The sequence below is a fragment of the Rhinopithecus bieti genome, unplaced genomic scaffold (genome assembly GCF_001698545.2).
Source record: "Rhinopithecus bieti isolate Rb0 unplaced genomic scaffold, ASM169854v2 scaffold_15813, whole genome shotgun sequence".
In the NCBI taxonomy this organism is placed as follows: domain Eukaryota; kingdom Metazoa; phylum Chordata; class Mammalia; order Primates; family Cercopithecidae; genus Rhinopithecus; species Rhinopithecus bieti.
In genome coordinates, this window is record NW_016809040.1 from 1 (window position 1) to 21855 (window position 21855).

Here is a 21855-nt window from a genome sequence, read left to right on the forward strand (position 1 = left end):
AACAAACCTGCACATTGTGCACATGTACCTTAGAACTTAAAGTATAATAAAAAAGGAAAACAAAAAAAGAAAATGTGGATGCAAAGCCAACCCTCTATCAAGGAGTGACTTCAGCAGTGCATCCCGCTAGCAGTACTCCCATGGAAGGCAAAGAGAGACCAACCCAATCCACAAGGTCCTTGTTGAAGGCCAGAATGTTAGACACAGGAGGTACAATTCTATGGGTATCTTAGCACTGACGTGATGGGTAAATCTAGACCCTATATATTTGACCTTTCTCTGGAAATTCTATTACAGAAAATCCAAAATTGAAAACTCTAAAATTTGAAACGTTTGAGCTCTGTGATGATGCCACCAGTAGAAAATGCCACACGTGGTCTCATGTGACAGGCCACAGTCCAAAACTTTGTTTCATGCACATAATTATTTAATATATGGTATAAATTACCTTCAGGCTATGTATATAAGATGTACATTAAACATAAATGAATTTCATGTTTAGACTTCAGTACCACCCCTAGATATCTCATTATGTATAAGCAAATATTCCAAATTCTGAAAAAATATAAAATTCAACATTTCTAGTCCCAAGCATTTCAGATACGGGGTACTCCACCTGTATTTCTGTTTATGTTCAGGACGTAGCGGGGTGGGGATTGTTATATAAAAAGAGCATTAATGAAATAAACAAACAAAATATCTTTACCCCATGTAGCGTGAATAATCATCTCCCCACATCCTGAGGTAGCCAGAGCTAAATATAACAGGAGTGTACAAATCCACCATGGTAGCAGTACAGTGACACGGTATTGAGTTTGAAAAGAAAACTTGACAGGCTCCACGTGAGCCATCAGAGCCAGGAAAAGAATGGATACCCCTCACAGACCATAGGTGCCTGCTCAGCAGTGCCTGGAACAGCACCTAGGAGAACACTCATGAAAAAAAAAAAAAAGGTACAATTACCCCAGTGCGTGGCAGCTAGCCAGTATGGAAAGATGTGCTTCCACTCTATACGGCAGCCTGAGACTCCTCATTCCCCCACCAGCTCCCCATCCACCTTCTCTTCCAGCCTCCTCCCTAACACCACATCCCACAGTGAGTTCAGGGACCCGGGAGTATTCTGCATCATCAAGCCACCAGGTGCCAGCACAAACTCATTTAAGCTGGGCCTTTTTTCTTTTGGAGTCAGGATTGATTTCTCAGAAATTTTAAAAAGTTTAGTAAGACCAAATTATCAAACCCTTGATTTCTTTATTAGAGAGAAAGCCAGGAAGATCAAAATCATTGGAAATCCCTAAATCTCAGTTTATCCAGTAGCTTCCTTGGCAGGACTACAGAACCCGTTTAAAGATCCCCAATCTAAAGCAATGATCACATAGCTTGATTTTTTTCCCTCTGAAAATGCACCTATGGGTGCACTATATGCAAATGCTGCCGCTCTCCTGCCTGCTCCAGCAAGATGCATCAAGGACAGGATGGAGAAGCTCTTACAGACAGAAAGCTGCAGGTTGTCTGTGAGTCTCAGAGGTGATTACAAACATATTTAGTCATGAAAAGACCATCTCCAGACCTAAGGCCAAGAGCAGCATCTGGGGATGCACTTTTCTCAGGCATACCCATTTCCCTTGGAGTTGACAGTCCCCAAAGATGCTGTCTTCTGAAGCAGCCAGCTGCCATCTGTACTTCTAAAACAGCAGAGCTACTAACAAAACAGCCAGCTTTTCTGCGCCATTCACCTCCATCTCACCCAATTATCACTCCTGGCCATACCCAAATTCCAGTGCCAGTGAGCAATGATAGGGCTGGAAGGTGACGATCAGGGATGTTCCACCATTCAAGACATTTATATTGAACAAAGTGCCATGCTCGATGCCACAGGGACTTCACACCGAAAAACAAGGAGAGGCTTCTGAGATGCTCACAAATCTAGTGAGAGAGAAAGACTCAACTAGGGTATATTCCAGAGAAACTATATGGAAAGAAAATAGGTAGTGCAGATTTGGCTGGTTTAATCACTCTAATTATGTCATAAATGTGTTCTCCTTCTCCAACAAGACCACAGAAAACTCAGGTAGTCACTTACCTTTCTGTCCCATCATTGGCCTTAAGAGTATTCTGCATATGGTAGGAGCTCTGAACATGGTGCTGACGGAAACATAAAATCCAGTATCTAAAACGCCAATATGGGGTCTGGAGAACGTCATGGTTCTTGGATTGCTCAATTGCTTATAGGAATTTGCCTGCTTCAGTCAAGTCACAGAATTCTACAGTTATGTAAGTTTAGGGCTAGAAGAGACCTTTTAAATCATAAGGTGTTTTTACCAATGAGTAACTGATGTCCAGAAATGGGAAGTGACTTTCCTAAGGCTATGAAATAAATGGAAAAGCCAGGACTAGAATCTTGGGCCTCCGAAGCATCAGATGAAAGTGAAAAAACGTTATAGAGTCCAGAGATAAAATAAGGAACCTCCTCTCAGTAGCACAGGGAGAAACAATATATATCTGCATTTTATTACAACTGAAAAATTTTCCTGTGTAATCAGATGCACTTTCTCAGCTAAATGTTTTTCAGTTCATTATTTTGCTTAAAATTGATTAAAATGTTCAAAATCTATTTCCATTTCCAAAATGGATTTCACTGCAATAGACTCAGTATATTAATAAACACATACAAATGTCACTCTATGAAAAACATATTGTCTGCAAATAACCTTTCAATTAGAAACAGATGCTGTGGGCTTTCAGATTCTAAAGTGTTTTTATTTTAAATGGCCTTTTCACAGCTGAAACCAGGCTGCTCTTTCTTTCTAGTCCACACACATTCTGAAGGTCAGACCTACCCCTGGGATCACATGTTGCTTGCAAATACCCAGGAATCATCGCCTGTTTGGTGTAGAATATGCTCTTGCATCTGTCTTGTCAATAAAGATTATCTCACTCACCCTTGCCACTAAGCAAGCCTTTTCACATAGACTTGGTGAGAGGAAAAGAAACAGTGTTAGTTGCAGCTATGTCAATCTTTCTCATCAGATTCAAATTCCACAAATACGTACTGAGTGCCTATTAAGTGTTAGACCCTGTGAGAGGCACTTCCACGTGGGTTTTCTCTCCTTAACCTTGAAACAGATGGTATTGTGGACTGATGGACAGATAAGAGATAACAATATCCACCACTTAGGGAACTGTCCGAAGTATTTTACATGCATTAGCAAATTTATCATTTCCAACTTACACATGAAAAAAACCGAGGCTCAGACTTAGTATGCAGTAGAGTAGGGATTCAAACCCAGGTGGTTTAATTCCACAACTTACGCTTCTAACTGTTGAGCTATTCCACCCCTCTGCAGCATGCACTGACAAGAGATTCTAGTCCTCTGCCTAGGTTCCTCTTCTTCCTCTTCCTCTTCAACAACGTTAGAGACTATCTGAAGCCCACAGTCCCGTTATTTACATGCCAGAGGTCCACCAGCTTTTCAGGTTTACACAGCACTTTCAAATACAGACTGTTCTACAACACACAGTCACACACTTTAATTACCATAGTTCATACGTACAGTCATGCATTATATAATGATTCAGTCAACAACGGACTGCATATACGATGGGTGGTCTCATAAGATTATAATGCTGTATTTTTACTGTACCTCTTCTATGTTTACATGAATACTTACCATATTACAACTGCCTATAGTGTTCAGTACAGTAATACAGTGCACAGGTTTGTAGCCCAGGAGCAACAGGCTCTACCATATAGCCTATGTGTGCAGTAGGCTATACCACATAGATCTGTGTAAGTACACTCTACGCTGTTGCACAATGATGAAATTGCCTAACGATGCATTTCTCAGACTATATCCTTGTCATTAATTGATGTATGATTAACTGGTAAAGGGGAAAATAATATCCTTATAAAATAGAAATTGTGACTGTTTATATGCATTTTTTTTTCTTAGCCTGTCAATACTTTGAGCATCTGAACAGAGAATTCACTAACAGAATTGACTAGATTATTGTACCAGATACCCACTAAGCCTGCCTTTTTATTGGCTTAGTTCGGTCAACACGCTGTCTTAGAAGCACATAGGGCCCACCCAGTTCTCCTAGTTTCTTGTTTAAAAGAACAACCCAGAACAAGGATTCAGAGCCATCTCTCTCAGACATCACTCAAGTCTGCGCAAAGTCTGCAAATGCTTCTCCATCTCTCCCTGCCTTTGTCTCCAGAACAAGTTGCTCTGTTAATAACTCCTTATTCAGTACTCCTCATTCCTACAGGCTGCAGGGTACGCCTGATTTCCAAGTCCCTGCTGGTACTGTCACACATTTTTCTCATTCAGGAAAGGGCATTCGAATGCAAATGAATCTCCTCTAATTAATGCAAATATGATTCATAACAAATTAGCCCTGATAGCCCCGACCCTTGTTTATACCCCTTTAGTCATGTTACCTTCATCTTTTAAGGTAAAGGCTAATATGTACTTACTAGAATATGTATTTCCTAGGAATTCAACATGACGTTTCAAATGTGCTAAGATCCTTATTAGGACTGTTACTGTTTTTCTTGGTGCTCTGGACAAAGTTGAATAGATTTTGAATGATTTACTCAACTCTATTTTTCCCACAAATCCTATGATTTTTGTGTGCACTTTTACATAACCTGAGCTTTTCCAAGTTTGTATACCCGACATCATAGCAGAAACATTTGAACTGGCAGCACAACCAAAGGATTAAACTTTATCCAGTTACCTCAAGACTCACGTGGTGCCTCTTCAACACTGAGTCGCTGTGAGAACAGAATGAATTACTGTCTTTACCATGCTTATTTATATAGTCTGATATATAACTCAGTTTTTAGTTGCAAACAACAGACTCTAACTAAGCAGAAAAGGAATTTATTAAAGGACATGTGCTCACAAAATACCTGGGTGGGCCAGCAAATCAGGCTGGGAGACCATTGCTCCCTGAGGCCGCTCCAGTTCACCCTGCTTCTGGTGACACCGCCAGAAGCACCGTGCTCGTACTGCAGATGCCTGTGCTGCAGACGCCTGTGCTGCAGAACCCTGTTTATGCTGCAGGGAAAGCTGCATGTCTCTCTACCATCTTTGCTGGAAATAGTTTTGTGGGAGGCCCTCTCATTCCCATGATACTCTTCTGAATCACAGTTAACCCTTTGATGTCCCTGAGAAGCTGGGCCTGGGATACACTGGGGTACTAGCTGCAAGAGAGGCCCAGAGAGTGACTTTTTGACTTGTACTTTGAGGAGGCAGAGTACATAAGGCTAGAAATTCCCTAAAAGCCACAAGAATGTTCAAAAGGTACCACATAGCTAGAGTAGGGATTAAATTTTACACAAGTCGCAACAAATACTGATCTCTCAGTACCACGTTGATGTCACCGCTCCTCACAGCTGAATTCAGTGTTCTGTCTGATGTACATCAGCTTAACAACAAATATCCCCATTTTTTTTTCTTTTTCTTTTTGAGACGAAGTCTCGCTCTGTTGCCCAGGCTGGAGTGTAGTGGCACCATCTGGGCTCACTGCAACCTCCACCTCCTGGATTCAAACAATTCTCATGCCTCAACCTCCCAAGTAGCTGGGATTACAGGCACATTCCACCACACCTGGCTAATGTTTTTTTTTTTTTTTTTTCCCAGTAGAAACAGGGTTTTGCTATCTTGGCCAGGCTGGTCTCGAACTCTTGACCTCAGGTGATCCGCCTGCCTCAGCCTCCAAAAGTGCTGGGATTATCGGCATCAGCCACCGCATCCGGCCTCCATTTTCTAACAAAATTTGATCTTATATGTTGACCATCATTTGAAAATATCCCCAAGGTTCCAAGGCTGCACTTATCAATGGATGATATCCCAGGGGTAACAATTTGTATGAGCACATGGGGATTTTGACTTGCAGACAAACCAGGACACAGGTGCATCACAGATTTCTACAGATGCAGGGTATGCCCGATTTCCATGTCCCCTAATGGTACTATCACATTTTTCTCATTCAGGAAAGGGTATCTGAATGCAAATGAATCTACCCTAATTAATATAAAAATGTACATCATTGCAAACATTGCGATTATGATTGGTAACAGATTAGTGATAATATTCCTCACAACAGATCCTTCCACTTCCACATATTAATAGGCTACACTACGCATTTTCTAGTGAAAGTTTCTCCCTTCAATATGTTAATTACATCATCTGAATGAGAACTTTAGACATGCTAGGATACATTTGCACACATAATTTTTAACTACAGTTATGTTTCCCTAGGAAACTCCTTAGTCATTCATTTCCAGTCTATTGCTTAGCACCTAAAACTGACTTTGATCTTTAAAATGGCATTCAAGGCCTTACATGGCCCAGCCCTGGACAATCTACCAGTCTTACTATGCCCCTCACTCTTGGTGCCCAGAACACAAGAACCTTCTTTCTCTTCTTCCTCCTGTGACGCACCCTGCTCCTCCCACCACAGGGGTTTGATATGCTTTTCCCTACACCTTCCACCCCAAAGATCCTGGGAGAACCTTCCCCATGACTAGTCCCTGCACCACTCCTGGGTCAGGTGCATTGTGACACACACTTGCAGAACCATGTGTCTCTCTCTCAGCATTACTGGTTGCTATACTTTTGCTGATACACATATGATCACCTGATGAACACCTCTCTGCTCCTAAAGCATAATAAGCTCCCAGGGGTTAGGAACTGCATGTCTTTTTGCTCACTGCTGTGTTCCAAGAACAAGTAGGGTTTCTTGCCCATGGTAGATGCTAAAAAAACATCTGATATATAAATGAATGGGTTTATGCATTTAGAGTGATTGAGTTCACCCATTTATTTATTTGCTTGATTTAACTCAGAGTTTCAAAGTATCTAACTTTTCTCTCAAAGGTGACAATGTCTCCATTTCACAGATGGGGAAACTGAAGCAGTGCTATTAAATATTCGCTAATAAATTCACATGGCTAGTACATACCAGAGATGGCCTGGGTTTAGCCTACAGCAGCTCCACTCAATAGTGCCACACTGTTGGCACACCATCCTCTGCCAGGTGCTCAAAGGAAATTGCAGAAGAAAGCAAGCCCACAATTCTGGCCCTCAGGGAGCTTACTTGAGAATCGCCAAATCTTAAGCAAAAGCAGAATCACTCATTTTCTTTATTGTTTTCTTTTTAAAAGTGTTGCCACTCAGTATGCTAAGATCCCAAAGAATGACAAGATAGCCAGGGAAATGATGATGCTGATAACGGTGATGGCTAACCGCCATTGTATTACTGCTGGACACTATTCTAAGCACTCTAAGTGTACTATGTTATTTGGTCCTCAAAAACCTCCTGTGAAATAGGTATTATTATTAGTCTTCATTTTACAGATGAGGAAAGTGAAGCATGGAGCTGTTAAGCTGGTCACACAGTCAAGAGTAATGCATCCAGCACACAAACCCAGGCAGTCAGCCATGGGAGCCTGCGCTGCAAAACCGCGAGAGACCACACACCATGCTGCAAGGGAGCACCTGACGTTTCCAGGGGAGTCTGAGCTGAGTGCTGAGCCAGCCTACGCAGGAGGAGGGGGCGACACATGCATTAAAGGAAAGAACAGAATGAAGGAGCCTCTGCATTCTTGGGAGGTGGTGATGAGGGTGGGGCTAAAAGTTCCCATCCTCTTAGCATGTGGTTGGTTACCCTGGTACCCAGCCCCCATCCTGATGCTATCCAGAAGCCCATCAAGAGTTGCCTCATTAGAACAAAAGATGCTCTGATCACTCAGGAAATTCCAAGGGATTTAAGAACTCTGTATCAGGAACTGGGGTCAAAGACCAAATATCAGGACAAAATATTATCCTAGTGCCCCTAAGTGTTTTAGGAGCTCTGTGCTGGAAACTGGGAGGCAGAGACCAAATATATATTTCATATTATATCACAACATCACAGTAATTTTATGGAATTTCAGTAGTTTAAATTTAAATAGCCATGAGTGATTAATAGCTACTGTATTGGCTGGCACAGATCTAGACAACAGAAGCTGCTCTCTAATATTAGAAACAGCAAGGCTGCTTAGCAGAGGCTGTTGAGATTGGAAGGGACCTTAGAGTTTATCTGGTATAATTCTCTCATCTCACAAATAAGAAAACTCAGGCCCAAACAGAAGCAACTCACACAAAACCATTGCAGCTAGAGAGGTACAGCAGTCTAGAGTGTTGGTCTTCTGCATCTGATCCAATGCCCTTTCCATTCCACAGGCTGCTTCTGTTACTGATGCAAAAATAGCTCTAATTTTGTTTAATTCTGGTATGGGGAATTGATGCAGCTCACAGGCAAAGCTAACTAAAGATCATGTGCTCCCCCTGTTGAGCTAGGCATCTCCAATGTCCAGCTGGTAAGTAACTATATTAGTTATCTCAGTTGCAAAACAAACAAACAAACAACAACAACAACAACAACAACAAAAAAAAAAAACAGAACCCACTCTGGTTAGTTTATTAAGGAAGGTTAGGCAGCTTGCACAATCTCTGAAAGGGCCAGAGAGCCAGGCTCAGAGGTGATGCAGTCAGAACTGCTGACAAATTATACCACCACTGCTCCAGTGGGGACTCAACCATGTCTGCCACTGGACTCAGGAAAAGGGGCTCCCCATCTCCAGTGCTGGGTATAGGACTCCACCCCAGGACCTCTGTCCCTTCAAGCTGGGTATCACCACTACCACCCTCACCAGAATGCACTTCAGGTCCCACCTCTGCCCACCTACCATTCTCTTCAGAATCTAATCTCAGGCACGGGGGATCTGAGACTCTTCCTGCAAGGAAGAAAAAAAATTTATGGCTTCTACCAGATGCAGCAACCTCATAAGGCAGAAAGATCCCCCACGCATAAGAGAATTCAAAAGAAGGCAGCGCCAACACTTAGCAAATGGCCTGTCAAGTAAATAACCCATCTGTACTGGCCTAAGACCATGGTTCTCACAGCCCATCTTGCTAAGCAGCATCCCTGACTCAGAGCTTTTTACATTTAAAACTACGTTTCTACATTGCAAATACCTCAAACAAGTCACCAGGGGCTCTTTTTGATTTTTTTAAATGATACATTTATTCACAGGAACATCTGTATTGACAAAGCCATGTATGGTAGGAACTAAATTATGCATCTCAATTCCCAAGTGTGGAGAGTTTCTCTTCTTTTTTTCTTTTTAAACCTGGACTTTCTCATTAATAAACTCAAATATAGCACAGCCAGGAAGACAAATAATTCTAACAAATTTTTCCTCAAAAGTGGTAACAGCAAGATCAGGGTGAGGAGTGAACCTGAGAAATCTTCTAAAAATGAAATATTAGTGAAATGTGGAGCATCATCATCAAGGCCCTTCCATTCTAACATTCTGTGAACATAAGAAAAGGACTCCAAAGCAGTCCAAGTGTTTGCATCTGAAGGACAAGGAATGTTGTCTTGGACATTGACATGACTGTGATGGGGAAAGCCTGGAAGGGGATTTAATTTTTGACAAGAAATGGGAGAACACACCAACACAGTATGTGACAGATTGCACTGGCAGTCTCAGAGAAGGAGCCAGCCTTGTGGACTTAGAGGGTCTCTGTATCCTAAGATGGGCTGACACCCAAGGGGAGTGGGCGTCAACACAAGGGTGCTGATGGCTAAGAACTGGGCCTTCAGAGACCTCACTAACTAATGGCCAAGCAAGAGAGACGAACCAGTGACGAGGCCGAAGCCCTGGTTTGCTGAGTGGCCAGAAGACAAGGTAGGTACTTGTAATCCTGGGAAAACTGCAAACCTCTATCCCAAGTACATTTCGTAGCCCTGACCCCAACTCCACTCAGCTGCCCATACTTCTGGAGAGAGTCTACTGCCACAACCGACCCTTACTTAACTGCCTCCAAGTTAATGTTCACGTGCATAATTACATATTTTAGAACACACCAGGCAAGCAGAAAGAAATTAAGAGGTATTTGAGGTCTGCTGTTGCTCAATACAGTGAAGCTTTCACAGCAGCTGTCTGTTTGAGAAACCCCCGAGTAGCAGGACAGACCTGGACCAGGAGGCTCCAGCTCATGGTGCAGAAGCCCAGTCATGGTTGAGGTTCAAAATTCCCAGTTTCTCTAGATTCCCACCTAAGTCTGTCAGAGTGACTTTCGAAAATGTAAATCAGATCCTGTCACTCTCCTACTTAAAACCCTTCAAGGGTGCCTATCACATTCAAAATGGAGCTCAGTCTTCATCACAGTCTGACTGTTCCCTCTTCCTCCAGCCTCACGGAGGACTCCTTGCTCCTCCACTGGCCAGCCCCAGGCTCCCCTTCTGTTCCTCGAGCACATTCCTTTGCCACTCAGGGGCTGGGTACTTGTACTTCCCTTTGGCTCGAACAGTCCAGCACTGGCCCTTTCCCCGGTGACCTCTTCCTCCTCACTCATCTCTGTGTCGCCCACTGCCTCAAAGAGGGCCTTCCTGCCCAGCCCTTCAAACGTCGCACTCACGCCTGCACCCTCCATCACATCAAGGGAATGATAGTGCTTGCTTACTTGGGTTCTTTTTGTTCTTCCATTAAAAAAAATTTTATTGTAGAAACACTTAACATGAGCTCTAACCTGTTAACAGGTTTTTAACTACACCATACAGTACCGATAACTACAGGCACATGCTGTACAGTGGATGTCCAGAGCTTATGTATCTCGCCTACCTGAAACTTTATACCTGCTGATTAGCAACTCTTCCTTCCCCCACCCCCAGCAACCATCATTCTATTTTGTTTTGCTTCTGAGTTTATTTTAAATACCTCATAAAAGTGGATTCATGCAGTTCTTGTTCTTCTGTGAGTGGTTGATTTCATTTAGCTAACGTCCTCCACACTCACCCATGTCATCACACACTGCTTACTTGTTTTCTCATTTACTCACTGGGATGTGAGCAAAGAGAGGGCAGGGACATTGTCTATCTTGTCACTGCTTTGATCCTGGCACCTAGGATAGTGCTTAGGGCACTTAATTTGGTATAAAAATAAATGGGTTAAATGAAAAGAAAATTACATGGTTACTAAGTCCTTTTACGTTTTTGAAAATAAACTTTATTTATCTGAACATGTTTAGGAGCCCTCTAGACATTAGACATTGTAAGGTACTATGTGGAAGATCCAGATGAGTCAGATCCTGCTGGCTACCTGGGAGGGGGCTGCAACATGTATGTGCACACATGCAAACACACACTATATTTAAAGCTGGGGTCCCAAAATCCCCTAAGAATCAGAGTCACTGGGAGTGGTTCACAGTTATACTCATTGCTAGACTCTATCCAAATCTACTTAGCCCAATTCCCAGAAGTAGAGCTTGGGGATCTAAAGTATCCAGGAAGATTTCCAGGATCCAGGAGGCTTGGGAGATAGCATTATCGAGGTAGAGGGAGGAAGGCTGCACAGAGAAGGCAGCATCTGAGATGGACTGAGACGGGTGGGATTTGGATATGCACTAATGGGGGAAGCACAGGCACTTCTGATATAGGTAACAAAGATGCCAGGAGATGGCGAGGCATGGGGCAAAAAGCAGCATTTGGTCCCAAGTGGCAGTAGCACAAAGGGAATAACGGTGAGATGAGATGGAAAGGTAGCCTGAAGACCCACTGTGGTGGGCCCAGGAGATGAGGTTGTATAAAGTCTGGTTCTGAGGAGGGAGGGGCAGCATCAGGGCTGGGTTTCTGTGAGACTGGTGGGTGACCATAAGCAAAATGAAAGAAAAGCTATGAAAGGTGAGGGGACTAGGAGGAGGCTCGGACAACTTGGTTGGAAAGAAAATGAAGACCTGAATAACAACTAACATCTGCATGGAGTGTTATGGCCCCTAAAACACTTTTGACACACTTCATCCCATTCAAGCCTGGCAAACAACTTCCTTGAGCCAGGAACTGTGATTTCCCATTTACAGATAAGTAGTCAAGGTCTTAGAAAGGTTACATAAGTTATCTAAAGTCACGGGTAGAAAGAGTGAAGAGTGTGCCAGGATTCAAATCCTGTTACTCTGATTCCAGAGGTAAAGTGGGACTGGGAAGTGGGGGGCAGGGAGATAAAACTAGCCTTGAGTTTCCATCATGTCCAGGCACAGAGCTGAGTGATTAGCATGTATTATTAAACCTCATCACAGCTCTGTGGGATAAGAAGCCCAGTTCACAGACAAAGGTACATATTATTCTTTTCCTCCAGAAACAGAAAGGAAAGGGTGGATGTGAGAGATGTTAAGAAGACAAAGTCAGTGCGATTTGGAAAATGACTGGGTGCAGGAGCAACAATGGAAGGGGGTTCCCAGCTCCATGGGAGCCAGCGGACTTCTCTCTAGCACCCTGCCTGCATTTTCATTAACTGCCTCTCTGGGGCCTATTTTGGTTACCTGGGTCTCTTCACTCACATGTTCTTCACTTTTTATTTAAAACACTTTAGTACAAGAACATCATACAGATCCTTAGCTTCTTTCTGGTGGAATCAAAGAAAAGTTTAAAAGAAACTGATACTGCAGTCACTTCAAAGGAGATGAGTTTTCATCAGGCGGGGATAAAAGAGACCTGAGGACTCCTCCCAGGTGTCACTTCTCCCCTCTGGATGCCACTAAAAGATGATCCGCAATGCCTAATTAGGGCCGCAAAGACACACACTTTAGACTCACCTCAGGTGGAAGCGGTGTTTTAATAAGCTCATTCACTTTTATATCACTATTAAAACTGTTTAAACAGAAACCGACCTTTATGTTACATTTACAAAATACAAAGTTTAAAATCCCATGTAACAGAGCAAGTATTTTTTGCCTCTGAGTTGTCACCTCTGTGTTTAAAAATATATACATAATGGGCTGGGCGTGGTGGCTTATGCCCGTAATCCCAGCACTTTGGGAGGCCGAGGCAGGAGGATCACAAGGTCAGGAGATAGAGACCATCCTAACTAACACGGTGAAACCCCATCTCTACTAAAAATTACAAAAAATTAGCCTGTAGTCCCAGCCTACTCGGAGGCCAGAGCCCAGGAGAATGCGCGCTGAAAACTTGGAGCGGAGCTTGCCAGCTGAGCCCTGAGATCCTGCCACTGCACTCCAGCCCTGCGGTGACAGAGCCGAGACTCCATCTCAAAAAAAAAAAAAAAAAAAAAAAAAAAAATATAGCGAGTTATACTAGTGTACTACTATAATATTAGTATGTAATAGTATATATACACACACACACACACACACACACACACACACATACACACACACACACACACAATGACTTCATCTTTCTTTCCTGGTAGACACAGAACAGGCATGTGTTTTAGCTGGTTGTAAACTGCTAAACTGAATACGGATGCTAATTAACTTCCCATTACCATCTGGGTCTTACTTCCAGGATCAAATGCGTGCCTCTCTCTCTCTGTTTCCAGGGCAGCTCAGAGCCCAAATAGGTCTAAACGGTCCTAAGGGGACACCAAAAAGACAGTGGCTCATCTTCAGCTCTCTTCCTTCTCAGAGGGAGTGCGTGAGCCTCAATCAATCCTTCATTTGACCACCTCGCTTCTTAAAGACGCAAGGCAGATTTTTTGAACGTTTCAGACATCACACAGTCCAAGAAACACTTCAGATGATGGTGACCAGACTTCTTCATCCATACCAGGAATGCTACAATTAACTACAGCAAATGCAGTGATAGACTTGTGGTATCCAAGATAAAGAAAGTTAAAAATTACCCTGTGATTCATAAAATTCAAAATGCCAATGATTTTTAGCCCAAATAATAATTCTGTTCTGTTGTAGGCCTAATTTTATGAAAGGGTCAGGTATAGGGTATCGACAAGGAAAACACCAGAAGCAGGCAATATCATTTATAATCATGTCAGAATTCAGTCAGCCACCAACTCCCATATTGCTGAAATTTGCTGCCCTTCTGGCCAAAGATACACTCTAGACTTCATGGAAAACCTGCACCAACCTCCAGAAGAACAAGAGACACTACAAGTGAATAGTTGTCCTCTTCTACCTTCTCTTTCATCAGAACAAAATCATGCTTCAAAAGGGCACATGTATTTCATAAAAATGTTGGCCTTTGCCATTCTAATAGGCAAAATCTATTTATTTGTGAAAAAATTTATCTCCTAAGGACTCTATTAAGGACTATATTAAGATCTCCAGAGATCTTCTCAAATAGCTTCAGGGCCATGCCAGAGGTTCACTGCCTTGTTCTATTTGCCTAAGAAGTATCAGTGGAATTATTTCCATACTTTGCATTTCCACTAGTCCTGAGAGGGTATCAAGTCCTTCTCCTTAGGACAGAAGTAGTGGCTCGGATGAACTCACACATGGTCTCTGGAGTAAATACGAAAAGTGATGATAAAATTTATCTTGCTATTTTTTTAAAAGCTAGATTCTTATTTGAAATATGTATTTGAAACTAATTAAAAGATACATATAAATAATATCGAAAACAAAATTCAGGTGAATACTTTTCTGATTTTAAATCTGTAAGTTAAAGAGTAACAAAAAATTATCAATTGACAAATTTAATGTTTCAGAGACACTGAGAGAAGGATAGCATCAGGTCCTCTTTTAAAAGTCATATGTCCAAAGTTAAGTTATCAGCTTTAAAAAGTTAGTCTATTATAACTACAGCACTCTTTATGTTAATCCCATAGTAACCACAAAGAAAGAAATTATAGCAGATACACAAATAAGATAAAAAAAAAGAAAAAAGAAAAAAGAAAAAAAGCTTAGCAGCACAGAAAACCACCAAACCAGAGGGGAAAAAAAACAAGAGAGGAAAAAAGGAAAAAAAGATCTACAAAATCACCAAAAAACAATTAGCAAAATGGCAGGAGTAAGTCCTTACTTACCAATAATAATCTTGAATGTCAATGGATCAAATTCCCCAATTAAAAAGACAGAATGGTTCAGGTTCAGTGGCTTACATCTGTAATCCCAGCACTTTGGGAGGCTGAGGTGGGTGGATCATGAGGTCAGGAGTTCCAGACAAGCCTGGCCAAAATAGTGAAACCCTGTCTCTACTAAAAATATAAAAAATTAGCCAAGCATGGTGGTGGACGCCTGTAATCCCAGCTATTCAGGAGGCTGAGGCAGGAGAATCACTTGAACCCGGGAGGCGAAGTTGCACTGAGCCGAGATCATGCCATTGCACTCCAGTCTGGGTGACAGAGTGAGACTCTGTCTCAAAAAAAAACAAAAACAAAACAACAAAGGGTTTTTAAATGAGCTGAAGATCTTAACAGACATTTCTCAAAAGAAGATATACAAATGGCCAACAGGCATATGAAAAGATACTCAGCATCACCTATCATCAGGGAAATGCAAATCAAAACCACAATGAGATACCACTTCATCCCAGTTGGAATAGCTATCACCAAAAAGACCAAAAAAAAAAAAAAAAATCAAGTGTGGGGGCTCATACCTGTAATCCCATCACTTTGGGAGGCCAAGGCAGGAGAATCACTTGAGCTCAGGTGTTCAAAGGCAGCCTGGTCAACACAGTAAGACCCTATCTCTACCAAAAAAAAAAAAAAAAAAAAAAAAAAAAAAAATTGCTGAGCATGGTGGTGCATGCCTGTAGTCCCAGCTACTTGGAGACTAAGGCAGGCAGATTGCTTGAGTCCAGGAGGCTGAGGCTGCAGTGAGCCATGATCATGCCACTGCACCAAAGCCAGAGTGACGGAGACCCTGCCTCAAAAAAAAAAAAAAAAAAAAAATGCAAACAAAAGTGTTGGCAAGGATGTGCAGATAAAGGAACCCTTTACATTACACACTGTTGGTGGCAATATAAATTAGTACAGCCACTTTGGAAAACAGTTTGGAGGTTCCTCAAAAAATTAAGAACCAAACTACCATATGATCCTGCAATCCCACTACTGGGTATACATCCAAAGGAAAGAACATCAGTATATTGAAGAAATATCTGCACTCCCATGTTTACTGTAGCACTATTGATAATAGCCAAGAGATGGAATCAACTCAAGTGTCCAACAACAGATGCACAGATAGAGAAAATGTGGCATATACATACCGTGAAAGTTAATTATACAAATTGGATCACTCTTGTTATGCCCAACTAAATCAGAGTTGAGGGGCCAGGGAAGAAAAGCACTTGGGACACATAGCACCTGCTCCAAGAGTTAAATGTTCCACAAGCTCAGGTGCTGAAACAGTCTGCTGTAACCCTAAGACCAGTTTTACCTAGTAGCTGCTGAAATGACCTCCCGAGACTCTAACACTGGTTTTATTTACTATCATCAGTCACCAGTCAGAGCTTACCATCTCTCAAAAGCCTCTCTAGTGCCAATGAGCTTTCTTTCAAAACAATACATAACATTTCTCTGTCTAATACAACTCCCAACTTTCTGTTTGTTCTCTGGACATACGGAAGACCACCTGGTCTGTATGTATGCCCTGAATTGAAACTTCTTGCTTCCCATATGTTTGTTTTTGAGACACAGTCTTGCTGTGTCACCCAGGGTTGGAGTGCAGTGGTATGATCTCAGCTCACTGCAAACTCTGCCTCCCAGGTTCAAGAGATTCTTGTGCCTCAGCCTCCCAAGTAGCGGGAACTATCGGTATGTGCTACCACACCCAGCTAATTTTTGTATTTTCAGTAGAGATAGGGTTTTGCCATGTTGGCCAGGCTGGTCTTGAACTCCTGGCCTCAAGTGATGTACCTGCTTAGGCCTCGCAAAGTGCTGGGATTACAGGCATGAGCCACCGTGCCTGGGGCCAAATAAAATGTTTTAAATTTAGAGATTCATCTCTATATATTATTTGATTTTGGCAACACAATGGAATACTATGCAACCAGAAAAAAGAAAGAAATCCTGTTATCTGTGACAACATGGATGGATCTGGAAGACATCATGTTAACTGAAAAGATCCAGACATAGACAAATACTACATGATTTCACTGACATGTGGAAGCTTAAAAAAATTCATAACACAGCAGCAGAGAATAAAACAGTGATTACCATAGATGGGGTAGAGGGGGAGGATAGGAAAAGACTGGTGAGGGGTACAAAGTTTCAATTAGATAGGAAGAGTATGTTCTGGTGTTCAATTGCACAGTAGAGTGACAATGGTTAATAGTAAGGTATTGTATATTATATCAAAGTTATTGTATAATACCAAATACAGCATGTTCTCACTACAAATGACAAATGCATGAGATGACAGATATGCTAACTACCCCGATTTGATCATTATACAACATAAATATATCAAAACATCAAATTGTACCCCATAAATACAAACACAATGTGTCAATTTTTTTTTTTAGTCACGATGTTATCCTGCTCCACTGAAAACTACTGCCCCACCTGAGGTGGTCAGACAGGAGCAGTCAGAGGTAGGGGACGGAACAAAACAAGTATCATTCATCTTTTTTAAAATATTATTTTTTAGCTGACAAAAATTGTATATGTTTATGGTGTACAACATGTTTTGAAATACGTTCATATTGTGAAACAGACAAATCAAGCTAATTAACACATGCATTTCTTCATACACTTATTTTTTTTGTGGTGAGAAAGCCTAAAATCTCCTCTCTTAGCAATTTTCAAGAATACATCATTATTAGCTATTGTCACCCTATTATACTATAGAGCTCTTGAACTTCCTTTTTCTGTCTAACTGAAATTTTGTATTCCTTGACATTTCTTCATTCCCACTCCCAGACCTTGGTAGCTACCATTCTACTATTTCTATGAGTTCAATTTTTTTAGATTCCACATATAAGTGAGACCACATGTACACCTTTGTCTTAAAAGAGACAGTGCTGGCTGCAATTCTGAGTAAGATGGAAAATGCTGGCCAGGTGCAGTAGCTCACGCCTGTAATCCCAGCACTGTGGGAGGCCAAGGCGGGAGGATCGCCTGAGCTCATGGAGTTCAAGATCAGTCTGGGAAACATGGCAAAACCCCATATCTATTCAAAGATAAAAGAAGAAAGAAAAAGAAACATGCCTCAGTCAGCAAGAATCAAACCAAAAATCATTTACTTTCTTGCCAAAGCTAAACTAAGCTAAATTTAAACAAGCCACCCTGTTATCTATAATGAAACAGAGATTTTTATTCTGTAATCTCTTTCTCCAGGTTGGTCAGCTTTTCTTACGCAGTGTCACATTAAGAACTCCAGCCAGTAGGCTTCTTCTGAGGCCATTCCTAAGTGAGTTGTGGTTGCTGCTTCTGTCTATGATTTCTATAAGATGCAGAACTGAGCTCACTGAATTTTCCCACAGTCATCACAAAACACTAATACCAAAAATGCCCACATTTCATTAAGTGTGACAGCTCCTTCCTGCCCCCATGGCTCAGTAGAGCACTTCAAGGTTTAAAAGGAAGCATGTCCCTCCTTGCAAATGCCTAGTCTGAGATCAAAGATAGGGCTCTTGGCTTTGTGGAAATTTACGTCATTCCAGAGAAGTTGACATGACTTCCATCAATTTAAAAGATGCAGCTGATTAATTTCAGGCATGCTGTAGTTTTTTTGTTTTTTTGTTTTTTTGTTTTTTTTAGCCAAAAACTAAGTATTCAATACAGCCTGACAAGCCAAACTGCACATTAAGAGCTTGTTGGAGCTAATAAATGTAGTTAATCTTAGAGGGGAGGAGGAAACCTATGACAATTTCTCCCATATTTGCTCTTTTACAAAGGGAAGTATATTTTCTTCTCTTGGCCATTATAGAGTGAGAAGGATTCCTTAAGGACCATCCCTTTCACTCTTCCAACCCTCTAAGGTTTTCTCTGATGATATATTTACAAGAAAATGCCATTGCTGTCTGAGGTTACTAAGGGGCCACTCACTCCCCCCAGCAATCAGGCTCTACTTCTCTCCACCTAAATGAAACTGCTTTCTCTAAGTCTAAAGGACACTTAAGACTTTCTGGTGGCTAAATACAAGAGTTCATCCCATTAAAAAGAAAAAAATACCCACTCCACCCACCCTCTCCACCAGCTGCCCTGTCTTTCTTTCCTCCCCTTCACAGCTTATCTTCTTAAAGGAGCTGTTGCTGCCATCCCCTCACTGCTAACCCCACCATGCCCCCACCCTCTTCAACCTAGCTTCAGGGTCATTGTCTCAAAGAAACACTTCTTATTAAGGTGTCCAGTCATAAATGGTGCTGGATCCCATCAGGTTTGACTTCCCTCCCAAGCTGGGAGCAGAAAATACCTCTTTTTTTTTTCTTTTCTTTTCTTTTGAGACAGAGTCTCACTCTGTCGCCCAGGCTGGAGTGCAGCAGCCCTATCTCGGCTCACTGCAGCTTTGGCCTTCTGGGTTCAAGTGATCCTCGTGCCTCAGCCACCCACGTAGCTGGGATTACAGGTGTGTGTCAATACGCCTGGCTAATTTTTGTATTTTTAGTAGAGGCAGGATTTTTTCTCATACTGCCCAGGCTAGCCTTGAACTCCTGGCTTCAAGTGATTTGCCCACCTCAGCCTCCCAAAGTGCTGGAATTACAGGCATAAGCCACTGCACATGGTTGAAAATACTTTTTTTTTTTTTTTTTTTTTTTTTTGAGACAGAGTCTTGCTCTATTACCTAGGCTGAAGCTAAGTGGCACGATCTTGGCTCACTGCAAGCTCCACCTCCTGGGTTCACATCATTCTCCTGCCTCAGCCTCCCAAGTAGCTGGGACTAGAGGGGCCCGCCACCATGCCTGGCTAATTTTTTGTATTTTTCATAGAGATGGGGTTTCACTGTGTTATCCAGGATGGTCTCGATCTCCTGACCTCATGATCCACCTGCCTTGGCCTCCCAAAGTGCTGGGATTACAAGTGTGAGTCACCAAGTCCGGCCTGAAAATACTCACTTTCTAAAGAGAGCTGCAAATAAAGAGGTGAGATCCACCCCATTCTGGGATCACTGCAAGATGGAGAACTGCCTCTGCTCCCAACCACCATCTTTACCACCCCTACCCCTTACTCCCAAGCTGGGAAGAGGAAAGAGGAAGAGATTCCTTGGAGTCATTAAGTTGTTTGCTTAGTGGGGCACGCTGTCATGTGATGGGAGAGGAAGAGACCTACTCCCAGAGGCTAGGGATGCCTGCAAAACTAACCTCTCATTCCCCAGTAGGATAAGCAAGAAACCTGCTAATTTTCTCTGCCCCCTACCCGAATGAGGGAAAGGAAACACAGAAGACAGCATGGCAAGGTAGAGAGAAGCCTTACTCTCCCAATAGTGCTCGCTTCACAGAATGCTGGTTAAGGTGACCAGTTAGAGCATCTTCCAGTACCTGCCCACAAGGGCCTCCTGCCAGAGCGAGGGGATCCCAGCCTCAGTCACGTTAGAGCCACTAGACCACTCTCTCTCCTTCCTCCAGACCCAACATAGGAGGAAGGGTTGGAGCCCAGAAGAAGGAAAGAGAGGAGGGATAGCAGAGGCAGACCCACCGTTTGCTCCAACTACAAGCCTGGCAAGGGATAAGCACATGGAAAGCTTCAAATCAAATGTCTGTTTTTGCAAGTGACAGTATTCCTAGGCATATCCAAGTAAGTGGCACATGGTAAGCTTAAGTTATTTGCTGAATAAATGACTGTACAGCTTCTTCTCAACCTGCTTCACCCCTCTTGTCCTTTCCGTCTCATCTCATTCATTCCCTGCTAGCACTAATGTTTGTTGAAGGTTGATCCTATACAAGTTTCTGAATCTAATCATTGATAAGTGACTAAGACATGATCCCTGACCTCAAGAAATTTACTATAAAAAATAAGAGTACAAATTTGCATCCACTACAAGGCAATAAGGGAACAGTACAATGGGAGTTATACAAAGCACCAAAGACATTAAATAAAAAACTCGAACTACTCCCTGAAGTAATAATACATCCAGATTCTTCTGATCAGTTCAAATATGGAATGCTCATGACTGCTTTCCTATGACTGCTGGTTCTTTGTCCTTCCTGCTAAAATGTATTTAACCTTGCTGTGTCAAAGATAGCAGTTCACACTCTACTATCTGTGGAGTAAGTATGGATGGTCCTGGAGAAAGCCAGGACCATGCATATTCCTTGAGTAGGGGGGAAGCCGAGGAGATTTCACTGTGCAGCCTTGGATGAGGCCTTGGAAAAGAGGTCAAAGAGGACAAGGCCTGCATGGCCTTACTCAGAACGCCACCATATCCAGTGCAGAGGAAATGTGGTTTTTGGTGGGATTAAAGGTGATGTCAGTTATGTACACTTCCTCTCAAAGAGCATCTTACCAGTAGGGAGATGGCCACGCATTGTAGAGAACGAAACCAACATAACACTTACCCAAAAATCACATTGCGTTTACAGACTGTTAATTATCAGGCTATTAGACAGTATTAACTAGCATTTAGAGATACATACTTGCAGAAAGCAAATCGCTTTACATAATTTCTGGTTTCCTTGTCATCTTTAGCTTGCAGTCTTTCAGCAACCATTTCTGCTTCCCTCAATATTTTTGACAAGCATTTTAATGATCATTATTTACCATTATTAGAGTAATACATGCTCAATATTAATACATTTAGAAAACACAGCAAAATTGATAGCAGACAAAATATGCATATTCTTAAAACTACAATGCTGGTATGTTTCCATTTAACCTCTATTAGATTTAATAGCTATTTGAAATTAATATGTCCCATAAGCCAACTCTGGTAAAAATCACCAATAAACTAGGATATAAACTGTCACCTGTAATCTCTTTCAATTATGAACAAGGTTGTATCTTCACAACTATAAAGCAACTGAAAGATTCCACTTAAAAAGACTAAATTCAGTGGAGGGAAAATTGGTTAAGGGGGTTGTTTAATGTCTGAATACAAGCTGGCACTCCTAATTTTCAATTGGTTTTCCAGCAGCCTAGTAGTTGGAATTATACTGTCTGAGATC

The 21855-nt window shown here is 42.0% G+C and overlaps 1 protein-coding gene across 1 annotated transcript in view; it reads right to left on the bottom strand.

The window, feature by feature from the left end:
• Positions 1 to 2083: 2083 nt before the first annotated feature.
• LOC108539521 (protein-cysteine N-palmitoyltransferase HHAT) overlaps positions 2084 to 21855 on the bottom strand; it is a gene marked incomplete at its 3' end in the record, with an annotated part of 212538 nt that continues 192766 nt past the window's right edge. The window contains exon 10 of the mRNA XM_017888279.1: positions 2084 to 2170. Coding sequence (XP_017743768.1) covers positions 2084 to 2170 — 87 coding nt within the window. The remainder of the gene's footprint in view (positions 2171 to 21855) is intronic.